This window comes from Fukomys damarensis, unplaced genomic scaffold, assembly GCF_012274545.1.
Source record: "Fukomys damarensis isolate Sample0158 unplaced genomic scaffold, DMR_v1.0_HiC HiC_scaffold_23, whole genome shotgun sequence".
Classification (NCBI taxonomy): domain Eukaryota; kingdom Metazoa; phylum Chordata; class Mammalia; order Rodentia; family Bathyergidae; genus Fukomys; species Fukomys damarensis.
In genome coordinates, this window is record NW_022900935.1 from 31,327,452 (window position 1) to 31,340,798 (window position 13,347).

The 13,347-nt window shown below is 45.2% G+C and overlaps 1 protein-coding gene across 1 annotated transcript in view; it reads left to right on the top strand.

Annotated features, from left to right (window-relative positions):
- Positions 1-4,069, top strand: part of Scp2 (sterol carrier protein 2) — a 107,991-nt gene extending 103,922 nt beyond the window's left edge. The window contains exons 15-16 of the mRNA XM_010610350.2: positions 1,032-1,111; positions 3,497-4,069. Of these exons, the coding sequence (XP_010608652.1) occupies positions 1,032-1,111; positions 3,497-3,592 (176 nt within the window). The 3' untranslated portion in view covers positions 3,593-4,069. The remainder of the gene's footprint in view (positions 1-1,031; positions 1,112-3,496) is intronic.
- The last annotated feature ends 9,278 nt before the right edge of the window (positions 4,070-13,347 follow it).

The following is a 13,347-nucleotide window of genomic DNA, read 5'->3' on the forward strand; positions in this document are numbered from 1 at the left end:
GTGGAGTGGTTGTGATAGAGACCAAAATGTGTAGCATCCAGTTCTTTACAGAAAAGTTGATTGCCCACAGATTTAGATGGCTACATTTGTTTTCTCTTACAGAGTAACAAATTACTACAAACTTAGTGGCTTAAACGAACACAGACATTTATCACCCTACAGATTCCCAGGGGTGAGGAGGCTGAGGACAGCTCAGCAGGGTCCTCTGCATGGGATCACCCAAGGCTGCAGCCGAGGTGTTGGCCTGGACTGGGCCTTATGGAGAGGCCCGTCTAGGGAAGGGCTCAGGCCTGGGCTCATCCAGCCCACTGGCAGAATGTATTTCCTGTGGCTGTGAGAGTGACAGCCTCGTGTTTTACTGGCCATGTGCCAGAGTCACCCCAGCTTGTCAGGAAGTGTGGCCCGTGGCAGGGGAAGGTCACACAGTGCATGGCTGTTCAGAGCCAGCACTGCAGGACAGCAAGAATGAGTCTGTCAGCAAGATGAAGGCTTGTACAGCACCAATTCAGGAATGCCATTCTGTCACTGCTGCCACTTTCTTTTGACAAGAAGCAGTCACAGCACCTGCCCTCCTGCTCACACAGGAGGGAAGGGGATTATGCAAAGGCAGATACACCAAGAGTCAACTGAGTCACATGTTGGTATCTTAAGTTGTCAGGTGTTTTTCCCATACTTAGACACTTGAATACTGTTTTAAGCAAAAATGGGATCATACCTACAGTTTATTATGTAATTAGCTTATATCATTATATATCCTGACCAAAGTAACGTAAACATTTTTCAGGTAAGTCTAGATTCACAGCATCCCCTCAATGGCTGCATGGTATCCCATGAGGTGGATTTAATTTACTTAATTGTATTCCTTATGTTAAATGTCGAACTTGCCCATCTTACCATTTGATGAAGTGAGTGCACGTTTCCCTGCACTGCTCCAGGCTGGGTGAGATTCTCTTATAGTCATGGCTCTTGCTCAATAAGTGAACCCAAACTCTCTCCCTTCTCTCCTCTTCCTCCTGTGTATCGTGCTGTAGATAAGAAGGCCGACTGCACCATCACCATGGCTGACTCAGACTTGCTGGCTCTGATGACCGGTAAAATGAACCCTCAGTCGGTAAGTAAGACGGAGCCTCGATCCTGCTAGCAGGTGTGTCTCTCGGCACTTTGCACTTCGCCTCCTGCCCCAGACCCTCTATGCAAAGTGGTCAGGCCCACAAAACTCAGCGTTCCCCAGAACGTCACCTGATAAACGACAGGCGTTTGTGGAGCCAGCTGCATAGTTCCCACAGTTGGTTCGAGACAAATGTGTGAAAGAGTAAGTGCAGCTAGAGATCCGGAGTGCCCTGCCTGGCTCGGGGGGTCAGGGAGGGTAGAAGAAGGAGCAGCCTTGTTTCCTAGGACTTTAGGGGTGCCCAAGACAGGCAGAGGGTGGCAGTGCATAGTGGAGAAGAGTAACGTCAAGGTGTGGCGTGGGGTTGAACACACCGGACTTTCAAGGTTTTGTGTCTTGGCCTTTGTTCTTATCTGAGCTCTCCTTCCCTGACAAAACCTCCGGACTTTTGAAACTAGCTTAGGTATTCTATCCTGGGACTCCCTCCAAATTGTTTAGAGCTGTAGACCCCGAGTCTGAGCCATTTATTGAACTCTGCTGGCTTAGTACTTGTCATGTTAGTTGTAATGTGCCTCTTCTCCATTAAATAGTGAATGTCTCAAACACAAGTCACATCATATTGATCTTTCTGTTTCTAGAGCCTAGCACAGTGTCTGATGTGTTCAGGTTTTTATAAATAGTTGTTGGAATAAATTATGCTTGTCTAAAATTCATTGGTGCCTTGTGTGGATCTTCCTGGTCCCCACATAGTCAAGAGTCTCCTTGTACTCTTTAGTCGTACGACATTGAACAGTCAGGACGTGCTGAGCTTTCTATCAGCTTGGTATACTGAGTGCTCCATTGGCAAAAAGAAGCTGAGACCTTTCTTTTCATTGTAATTTAATTTGCTGCCTTGGCCTTGTTTGTTTCAGGTCTTATTCTTGTCCTTCCCTGGTAATTCCCAAGATTAGATAAAACAACTCAACCCGACTCTCATGTGTATGCCTTGTTAAATCTTTTCTCTAAGCCACTACACGTATTTCAGTCAGGGCCATACGTTTCAATGGAATAGACCCAGACATTTCCACCCACAGGGTTCTCTCGAAACCTGGATGGGACAGAGGCCACCAGTGCAGGAGCTGGCGGTCACCCTTCTTCCCAGCCGTGCTCCCTGTCCTGCAGACACCGTGCACTGCTTTGGCAGGGTGTGCAGATTCACGCATCAGCTGCCTTCTCTCTCTCCATTCATCTGTGTGCTGCCTGTTTGGGGTGTGGGGAGTGAGGTGACAGCTTATTTTCCCCTCAGCACCTGTTAGCACCCAAAGGAATCACAGATTGAAATGGCAGACCTTTCTGGTAATGTGCTAATGGCCTTCCCTTATGCTCAGTAGAGGACTTGGCTGGAAATCATTAAATGCAGTGGAAATTCTAATTCCAGTGTTTGGCTCTGGTCGAAACAAAGCCAGCCCAAAGCACACATGAAGAACACCTAGAAGCCACTTAAACGATCTGTATGTTTGGATTCTCCACAGGGTCGGATTCGTATTTTCTCTTATTAGTAAATAAAACATTATTTTCCTTTTTAAGTTAAAAAGGGAAAGATGTCGAGTTTCTTCTGTACTGCTGGTTCATATTTTTTAATGACATATGTTATACGTATTGTGTTCTGAGACACCTGACCTTTAAGTCATCAGACAGAAGGCTTCATGCCATATCGAAAGGAAATATTTCGTTTGCCCAGACAGGGAGGGAAGAAAAAAAAAAAAAAAAGGAATTAGTCACCCTTACCAAGAGGTGTACAAAAAAACAGCAGAGCACCTCACTTAATACACTTGTGTAAAAAGCTAAGACTACCAGAAACTTTTCTCATCTAGCTTTTACTTATTTCAGGAATTGAGTTAAAAGATTGCTGTCATGGCAGGGAAATCTTGCTGTGCTCCCAACTTTGCTGTTTCTCTTAAGTGTTTCTGAGGTTTTGTTACATGGTAAATGTAGCAAACATCATGTGATCTAATCCCAAGTGTTGTTAAAGGGAACAGATTTCGGCTCTGCCCTTCAGAGAGATCTGATTCTTCTCTCTGGGCCAGAGAGTAACACGAGCTCCTGGTCCTTGAGGCCTGTCCTCTGTGGGGACCAGTCTTTATCAGGAAAAGCAGAGCAATTCTCAGTTTCTAGGAGAAGACATTGTGGAGGAAAAAGAAACAGAAGCGATTTGGGGACACTTTCCCCTCCTCCTGGTCTACATCAGGTATGGCCTTTACAATCCTTTGAGCTGAGGAACCTGGTCCTGTGTGTGTTCCAAAAAGCTGCGTCGTATTTTGAAGAACATTAGTGACCAGGGCTGGATAGTCTAGGAACGTGAGCAATCTCAAGACAGAACCCACCACTTTTCTTTCTTCCTCCTCACAGGCCTTCTTTCAAGGTAAATTGAAAATCACTGGCAACATGGGCCTGGCAATGAAGTTACAGAACCTTCAGCTGCAGCCAGGCAAAGCCAAGCTGTGAAGAACTAACTCCCTTTGGCAGCTTTGGAAAATCAAGAGGCGATATAGATCCATATATTTCATTGTCAGAACTTAGATGGAAACTACACGTTGGCAGATAATATGAGCTAGCTTTGTTGTTCCATGGCTGTCACCAGTCGTGTTTTTCCTGGGCTCTGCATGCAGGGCTGATGGTATACTACTGCTTTGCGGGATTGCATAAAATGTGCATGACAAAGTTAATTTGGTGATTATGATTTGGGGTAAATTTGAGTTTCAGAATAAAAGTAGGAACAATAAAATCTATGTAAACAGAAGCTCTTGTTTTGCTCAGAAGTATATATAAGGATTATCCCATGGCCCATGGAGGGTCCAATTTGAAGAGTTTTCCTTGGGAAAACTGGGCAAGAAACAATACCAGGTGCTGGCCAGGAATTAGTGTCTTGTACTTGATGACCATCATTGGTTTCTCACTAAAATTCTGTGCTGGGATTACAAATCTTTAAAATTTTGCATTTTATGCCATCACAAAGAAATGTTCTCCCCAAATAAAATAAAAGAAATCTGATCAAAGCTTAGGGAGAAACATTTATAGATGAATACAAGCCTATTTTTAAAGTGAAGTTATTTTTAAAATGATGTTCCTTCTTGAAAAATCAGGGTATCAGAGTCATAAAATGCTATTGCTAAAAATAACTGAACAAATAAAGTTTGCTTTCAGATGTAGTTCTCAGACTATCATCTCATTAATTTATGTTTATAAAGTTCTCAATCTTATTTGTTTTCCTGTTTAGGGTAACTAATTGCCTTCATTTATCTCTCTTCCTAGTTTTTCTAATTTTATTATTCTTATAATTCATATGTGGGATAAAAATACTTTTGGAAGAATGTTCAATGGAAAATTAAAATAAGTCTTTTTGATCTCCTTTGTATTGTGTATGTTCTTTTTGCTCAGGGTTTTCTCGGTGGTAGAGCATGAGAAGAAGCACTAGGGCTTTACAAACTGAATGCCATCTGGACAGTATCTCCTGATTGCCCTACACCATTACCTGCTCTGGACTGGAGGGGTTGGCAGGAAGAGAGTGTGGCCTGTAGCCACGTGGTCGTTTCTCACCCTGTTAAAAGAGGCTCTAAACAGATGGTCTTTAAGGTCCCTTCTGCTGTGATGATCCTGTGAGCCTACTGTTTGGGAGTTGTGCAGCCCAGGTGGTCAGAAGTATGAAGCCGGATTGTTCATTTGTTTTAGATGTTTGGAGCCCTTGTTGATAGAGTTGGGACTGTGGGCTAGACCTCCTGTGATCGTTGGGCTTTGCATGTTCTCTGAGCAGTAACAGCATTTAATGATAGGGCCAGAAGATAAGTTAATACTACTAGTCAATCTCGAGTCTGTAGAAAGAATTCACAACATTCAGCCACAAGCACAAGGTCCCAAGTTCAATCCCCAGTACCAGAAAAAAAGAATTCAGAACACAGATTTAATTCCTAATCATACTCACACTCTGAAAAGAAAGACTTCAAGAAAAAGGTTCCAATGAAATGTCTGATTTGTCTGTGGCTTAGATCTGCATCATTCTACCCTCATCTGTCTCAGAAAACAAGCGATATCTGAAGCCAGGTATGGTGGTGCAGGCTTGTAAGCCCAGCACTCTGGGATACTGAGGCAAGAAGACTGTAAGTTCAAACCCTCTCTGGGCAAGTTAGGGAATTAATGAGACTCTGTCTCAAAATAAAAAGGGGCTGCAGATGTAGCTCAGTGTGAAGGCCCTGGGTTCGATCCCTAGTCACACACACACGCACTTCATTCATGTATGAATGTGTAATTGACATGTATAACAGAGGTGTACTTAGTGAAGGAGTATAGTACTAGGGTTATTTTCCCCCTACTGTATGATTTGAAGGAAAGATTAATAGATCAGGGTTAAAACTACTGTTGTTACTCGATGTGTTACTTGAGCGGGTTGAGCTTCAGTTGCCTGATCTATACCTGGAACAGTGCTAGGGACATTGTAGGCATTCTGTAAATATGAGTTCCTTTCCTGCCCTCACCATTACCACCACCACCTGCTCCTGTGGTACGATGTCTGTAGAGTTCTGTCCTACTTCTGGAGTCTTTTTCATCTGTTCACTCATCTAACCAGTATTTACTGAGTGCCTACTCTGTGTAGGGTACTATATGGAAGGTTTAGTACTAGGCACCGGAGATGGAGAGTCAGTCACCCAGAGATGAAAAATTACAGACAATGCTATGCAGGCAATGATCAAGGTGCTGTGCTGGGGGGTCTTTGATAATGTGGTTAAAGGAGGGATTTTGACAGTGTGGTTAAGGGAGACATCTCTGAGTAATGAGGGGGTATTTTTTGAGACAGGGTGTCACCATGTAGCCCAGGCTTACCTCTAAGTTGAGATCCTCCTGCCTCAGCTTCCCAAGTGCTAGGACTATAAGTGTGTACCACAAGACCTGGTTTAGGAAATACTTTTTAGGCTGAGATCTGAAAGTTAGGAAGTAACAAGGTATGCAAAGCAAATGACAGGAAAGGATAGAAAGTGCCTTAGCTTAGCATGTTCCAAAACTTGCAAGGGAGCCAGTGTGAGTGGAATATAGTGGACGGGAAAGACAGGCCCAAGATGAGGTTGAAAGTACCCAAGAACTAGTTACACTGGAATTTGTTCATTATGGCAAGACATTTGTATTTCATCTCTGTCCAGTCAGGAGTGGTTGAAGGTACGGCTTTCTGTGTTTGTTTTTCACTGATGCTGCAGGTCCACCTTGCCATTGTATCCTAATTCTGGAACCCAGGCTGATAGGGTAGTCACTATCAGGACCTCACGGCACAGGAAGGGACAAAAGTGAAGTCACGTATCACTTTTGCTCCTATTTCATTTTCCAAAGAAAATCACGTGCCCCCACCTAACTATAATGCACCTACCAGAGGAGAGGACCGAGCTAGAACTGAGGACCACCAGAGCAGCGCCCTGTGCAGGGGACTGAGGGGCTGCTGCTATCATTGTGGATGTGCAGGTGCGAGAGGTTGGTATCCTGCCCGAGTGTGGCTGTCAGCAGGGACAGAGATGGGAAAGTAGGAAGAGGTCGAGGTGGCAGAAGATGGTTGCTGGACGTGAGGGCAAGAAGGACTCGGGTAATGCCAGTCGCAGGGTGGGCCCTGACCCGGAAGTGAGTGTGTGGGGGGCGTGTGAAACAGCTTCCCCTTTCAAACTTGTTAATTGAGACACCTGAGAAATTTCTGAACAGAGGTATTAAGGGAGCGGTGGGGTCTAGAAGATGAGTTCAGAGGTGAGGGCAGTTTAGATATACACACCTGGAAATCATGAACATATGGGTTGTAGTTAAGGGTACAAGATGCATATTACCTGGGGTGCAGAAAAGGAGGGTTGGGATAAACCCCGACATTCTTAGCTCATGAGAGATCAAGTAGAGGAGAGGAGGGCCCAGAGAGGTGGAGGAGGGAAAACTTCACAGAGACGATAACCAAAAAAAGGAAGGACCAGTTGCACTGGAGTGGTCACATAGGATGATGTCTGAAAGTGTCTCCTGGACCAAGTTTGGCCACATGAAAGTCACTGGTGATCACTACAAAAGCAGTTTCAGTGCAGTAGTAGGGATTGAAAGCTAGACCGGAATTAGTTTAATAATGGTGTGTGGATAATAAGAACAGAAGGGTTCCATTTGGTGATGACATGAATAGTTCCTAAGGAGTCACAGGTACCAGCGGGCACAGTTCCAAGCCCGCTGTTGCAGCCCGCTGTTGCAGCTCTTGCAGTGCTGTTCTCACCATTCAGTCCCTGGCCACCCCACCCCTTGCACACGCGCACATAAGCACAAACACACACACACACACACACACACACACACACGAAAGATTCCTGTTTATCTTTTAAGACCTACTCAGGTGTCTTCCATCCCTGTTTGCCACAAAATAGACCTAATCATTTCTCGTGATCTATTTTGACACCCCCAGCATGGCCTAGGCTGGCTGTCCCCAAATGAACGAGACAAGCTAAAACTTCGTATTCACCAGGGGCATTTCTGAGGGTGGGAACCTCATAAGGAAACTGCTGAAACTAGTCAGGAAAAGGTCTGTTACCAAGACCTTTTGCTTCCCCGATGATGAAAGAGCACAGATATTCTCCCTTAACTTATCCTGACCTTTCTTTGAAAATATTTGCAGCTTCATCCTAGCAGCCTTTCAACTTCAGGTGGGAGTGGTCTGAAGTAGTAAGAGAAATCAGTTTATTAGTGGTTTTATGAACTTCTAAAAAACAAACTGGCCTGTTGGGATTTTTGTGGGTTAAAGTCATCAGTCATGTTGTTCTGGCTGCCAGGTGAACGCACACGCTCAGATCCCTGCAGGCCTCGCCGAGTGTGAGGAGGGTTAGTTGCTGAGGCACCACCAGAAGGCTCCTGGATCAGGACTTGATTAGCTCCCGTTGCTGCCTCGTGTAACCCGTGTTAGGGGAAGGCATTCAGGCCTCACTAGCCTTTAGTTTCTTCCTTTCATCCTAAGAAGGATCCTTAAATTTGGTGGCGGGGAGTCTCTCATTAGACTGGAGGCACCTTGACTGCAGAAATTACTCCAGTGTTTGATGCGGTGTCCACCAGAGTGAGCTCAGTAAGAGGCTAGACAAGGATCATTCAAGATGTTTTTAGATTGCAAAATATTTTGTAAAAGGTTCAGTCACATACATGTATCTTTCCATATATAGTATGTCATTTCAGGGGAAAAAAACAGAAAATGAAAGCCTGCAGCTAACAGCTTTTATCTCCTGAAACTTTAGCAGTTTTAGAAAATAATACACTCAGAGCAGCATGATATGGTAGGAAAACCTGAAGGCCCATCAGATGTGGGGTTTGGTCCTAGCTGTGGCACTTAAACAGCTTTGGAAACTTGAGCTAATCATAACAGGTCCTAAGCCTGTGCCTCCCCCTATCAGAAGGGAATAATAGAGCCTACCTAGTCAGTGGTTGTGAGAATTAGCCATTATAGCTGTAAAATGTCTAGCACACAGTAGGTTCTCAGTGGATGGTGCCTAAGGTTATCTGAGAAACTTTCACATGAGGAAACCATTCACCGGAACCTTCTGAGACAGTCCCTTGGGTTCAGATAATCAGCTTCAGGATTGAGGAAAGGTTACTTTTATTGACTGCATCCTTGTATTTTCCTTAAGACCCATTAAAATGAGTAGTTTTTGTAACTAAATGAATGTATATAGAATTATTTAGTGTGTCTTTCAGAAGAAGGTGGGTGTTTTGGCCAAAGATTACAGTTCAAGCTGCCTGTGCCACGATTGCTTCTTGAACACGAGAAGTTGCTTGATATTATTGACTTAAAAAAGAAAGGTGATCAGCCTGGTTATACCTCTGGGTAAATTACTCCGGGGTTGAGTTTGTTTAGAAACGACGCTGATAGGAATTAGGAATTTGTACTAAATGGCTGATGAGGGACCTGAAAGATTTATGTGCTATCAGAACTACAACCAAGTCTGGCCAAATTTTCGAGTTTTTCTCAAAAGTGAGTTACAAAATCTTCTGGAAATGTCCAGTATTAGATCTGTCTGGAGACTGCTGCAAACAAACAGCTCTTTCGTTCTTGGTAAGAACAGAGAATATTGGGCCAGATTTCTGGCCCTTAAGAAATGTGGCGTCTGATTCCATTTGGCTGGAAGTTTAATTTGTAGGGAATTTTAGCCAGATTTCTCAAAGAAACATTTTTTTAAGATATATTCACAACTTACTGCAAAGGTGATCTGTTTATTCTATTAATAATCTTTTAAATACTTCAAAAATATTCACAGTGCTGTTTCCAACAGCATAGAGGAAGCACTTGACCTTTTAGTTGCTCTATTTGTGGCCATCACCTCTTGAGTAGAATTGGGGAAATTTGGTTTTAATCTGCTATTTATTTAAATAGACGTAATAAGTACTTGTTTCTAGCCAACTACTTAACAATGATTCCTTTTTTTTTTTCCTCTGCAAGTTTTTGTGTAGTTTACCTTTGTAGAATAGGACATCTTCCATAATGTGCAAAACACTCTCCGTTCAAGATTAGAGACTTCATTAGGACAGAAATAAATAGGAAAGAATTTTGACCACAAAGACACCATGGTCTAAGAGAATGGTTCGCTGAGACAGACTGAGAGAAGGCGTCAGCTTGGCAAAGCAATACCCATGGGCAGAGTGTGATATCAGTTCACAAATATTTGGGAGATGGAAGACCAGAGTGGGGGAGGAATTATTTTGCTTTGTTATTTAGAAGTAAAGAGAAACTTCAGGCTGAAACTCAGTTGAATGTCTTGACAATAAAAACTGGCCTGGAGTGTCCCGCACCTGGGATAGAGGTGTTCCTAAGTGCAGCTGACTGAAACAGCATTTTGTTGAAAGAGACGGACCTTAACAGTGGCTACGAGATCAGCTGAACAGGAGAAATCAAGAGTGAACAGCCATACTTGACTTCTCTTTTTAATATTTTTTTTTCTTCCATGTGCCAGAAGGAAGACTTGATATCTTTTTAGTTCCTTGTTTCTACCCAGACTTGCTCATAACTTACTTTGGAAGAAACCGAGTGTGCCAAAGAAATGAGTATTCAAAAGCTTTCACATTTACCTAGCTGAAGCAGCCTAAGCAGAAGTTTTTGTTTTTGTTTTGTTTTATTTCTTCTGTTGGTCCTTTTTCCTAGTTAAGTTTTATTTGGCTTAAGATAGACTCCGTGAGCTACAGATTGGTGGTTGCAGCATAGAAGACTCCTGCTAGAAGTTGAACCTGAAGACCTGAGTTTGAATTCTGCCTCAAAGACACATTAACCGAGTCCTCCGGGCATGCTTTGCCACCTCCCTGAGTGCCAATTTTCTAAAGTAAGGGGTAATACTATCATCACTTAGGAGTCTGGTTGCGTCCTCCTGGTTTCTTTGCTGGAGTCTCACGAGGCTGTTGCTGCCCTGTGCTCCCTCAGGGTTTCAGCCGAGCTCGGTTCCATGCTGCTGTAGGACTGAATTCTCTGTGCGCTTGCTGGCAGCCTGCAGGTGTTTCAGCTTCTAGAGCTGCCTCATGGGTCTTCCTAGTGAAATCTAGAGAAGGCTTACATTTCAAATCTCTCTAACCTCCCCTCTGCTTCATCTCTCCTGACTCCAGCCAGAAAACATTCAGTTTTTAAAACTTGTGAGATTAGATTAGATCTAAAGCCTTAGGCTGGGGATGTAGCTCAGTGGTACAGCACTTGTGTAGCAAGCATAAAGCCCTGTGTTCCATCCCTAGCAGCAAAGAACCCATAAGCTTAACACAAAATATGAGAGTCCTTTGTGTTATGTAACATATCCACAGGTCTAGGGTTTGCAGTGTGGATGTGGAGGGGCATCCACCTATCATGGTGATATGTTTTAGGGATGGAAAGGTGACCTCAGAGAACATAAGATGAGGTTCTTGGCCTGGAGGGATCACAACATAGCAAGAAAAGTCAAATGCAGGGTTTGTGCAAGACGTTACAGGAATCCGGAAGACCTCCTGTGTGCCTGCCGCCTGCAATTTTTCCATCATTCTCTGCTTGCACCTGGATGAGTCTTGTCTTTCATCAGGATCCTTGAGATGGAATCCGGACCCCAAACACCACCAGGAGATTGGATTGAGCCACTGCCATAGCTCAGTATTTAGGAATTTTAATAAGAAAGGTCTTGGGCCCTCAGCTCAAGGTCTCTCCTTTGATGATGACGTATAACAGCTCACTATTCCCTTTCTCCCCTTTTTCATTATCAAACCCCTGTGAGAGAATTCTTGCTCTTCAGTCCTAGCTTTCTCTACCATGTGCTTTCCTCCCTCCACTTTTTTAAAATTTTGTTTTGTTTTTTTGAGACAGGGTCTCTCTCACTATGTAGTCCAGGCTAGCCTTGAACTCACTATGTGGCCCAGGCTGGCCTCGAACTCATGGCAATCCTCCTGCCTCAGCCTCCCAAGTGCTGGGATTACAGGTGTGCGCCACCATGCAGACAGTCCCTCCCTCCTATTAAGTGTGTTTCTAATTAGAAGGCACTTGTCCAGTGTAGTGCAGAGGTTCCTACTTAATTCCTACCACTTGTCATCTCTATTTTAATGTCACCTGGATGTTTGGCCAGGTGTGGGTGATAGTTTTGTAATTATAGCTGCCTTTCTTTTTTCTTTTTCTTTTTTTTTTTGAGACAGGGTCTCACTATGTAGTTGAGACTGACTTGGAACTCACTATGTAGCCCAGGTTGGTCTCGAACTCACAGCAATCCTCCTGCCTCAGCCTCCCGAGCTCTGGGATTACAGGCATGCAACATCACACCCGGCCCTACAGCTGCCTTTCACTGAGCACTTACCATGGGCCAGGTGCTGTGCAGAGTCCTATACAGTAATTGCATTTTCCCACTAATGCAGGTATTTTGTCATGGGTAGGTACTATTTTTAATTTTCATTGGAACCTGGCTGATATTTGAATCCAGATCTACACCCAAAGCTTATACCCAACACCACACATTGCAATAACTTCAGAGAGGACTTGACAATGCGGACCAGCATGAAGGAGTTGGAGCAGCACAAGCAGATCCAGGAAACCTAAATTCACAGCCCTTCTGAAAGTGAGAAACTTGCTTTTGTCTTCATTTTTCCACCAGGCCCTGGGGGTGAGTCCTCCTACAAACAATGTAGCTCACCAAGCAGGTGTGGGCAACTGGCAGACCCTATTTCAGTGGGGGCGCTAGGGAGTGGACATGAGGTGTGCCACGTGGCTGGCCCTTTACAAACCCTGGCCCTTGCTGTTGTACCTTCCCTACGGGGTTGGGATGATAGGGTAAGGTTTAGGACAGCGCCTGGCACTCTGCAGGCACTTGGTATGTGCTGGTTCTCACTACCCTTGAACAGCTTTGTTCCTGGCCATTCAAGCCAGTAGACTCTTACTGTCTCAGTTCAACTTGAATCTCAGTGTTCAGGAGAAGACAGGAGATGCGTCTCTGCGTTGGTCCCTGTCCAATCCTCTGGATCACACCAATGCTCCTAAACGAAGAGTACAGCGATGCATGTGAGGCTTAGCAACACCATGTCCAGGCTGTAGCAGCGAGGGAAAAGGCAGGGCTTCAAGTGAGACACACATTCTTTCTGGCCGTGGCAGTTTAGCAGAGCAAGAGGTCTCACGTTCGGTGTGTTTATTCTGCTCCCACAGGCCAGAGCAGGTATGAAGGAGAGGCTTGTACCACCGTGGCGGTGCCAAGTACCACCTAAACGCAGCCCCTCTGCCTGCACCGGTGAAGCCCCTGGCGCCGAGCAGTGTTGCTTCAGCTGCTAGTAGTTAACGCTCCTTGGCTTGGAAACGGTTCAGCTCCCGGGAGCAACATGGTACCACGCGAGTTCACTGTTAGGCCCTGTCTTTCTGCGACTGGCATCTGCATTCACCCGACTCCCAGCCCAATTCACCATCCTTCAAGGGTCACCAGGTTGTGGGCCCAGGGCCAGCGGGGTGGGGCAGAGGGCGGGGTGGAGAACGGGGAATTTTCCATGATGGGGCCCTGCAGGGTCTTGGCTGGCGGCCCAGGGCCCCAAGGTGGGAGAAGAAAGGGAAGGTACTCGTGTCGGGGTGGCTGCGGAAGGCTCAGTCCAGAGGAAGAAGCTGAACTTAGAAACTCTGGGTGGAAGAGGCCTCTCTCCCCGGGTCCCCCTCAGGTGCCCGGCCGCGCAGGGTCCGGCTCCACCGCGGAGGGCTGGTGCTGAAGGCTGGCGCTGCGCCTTCCCGGTCTCGGTGGGGCAGAGAGGAGCCGGGA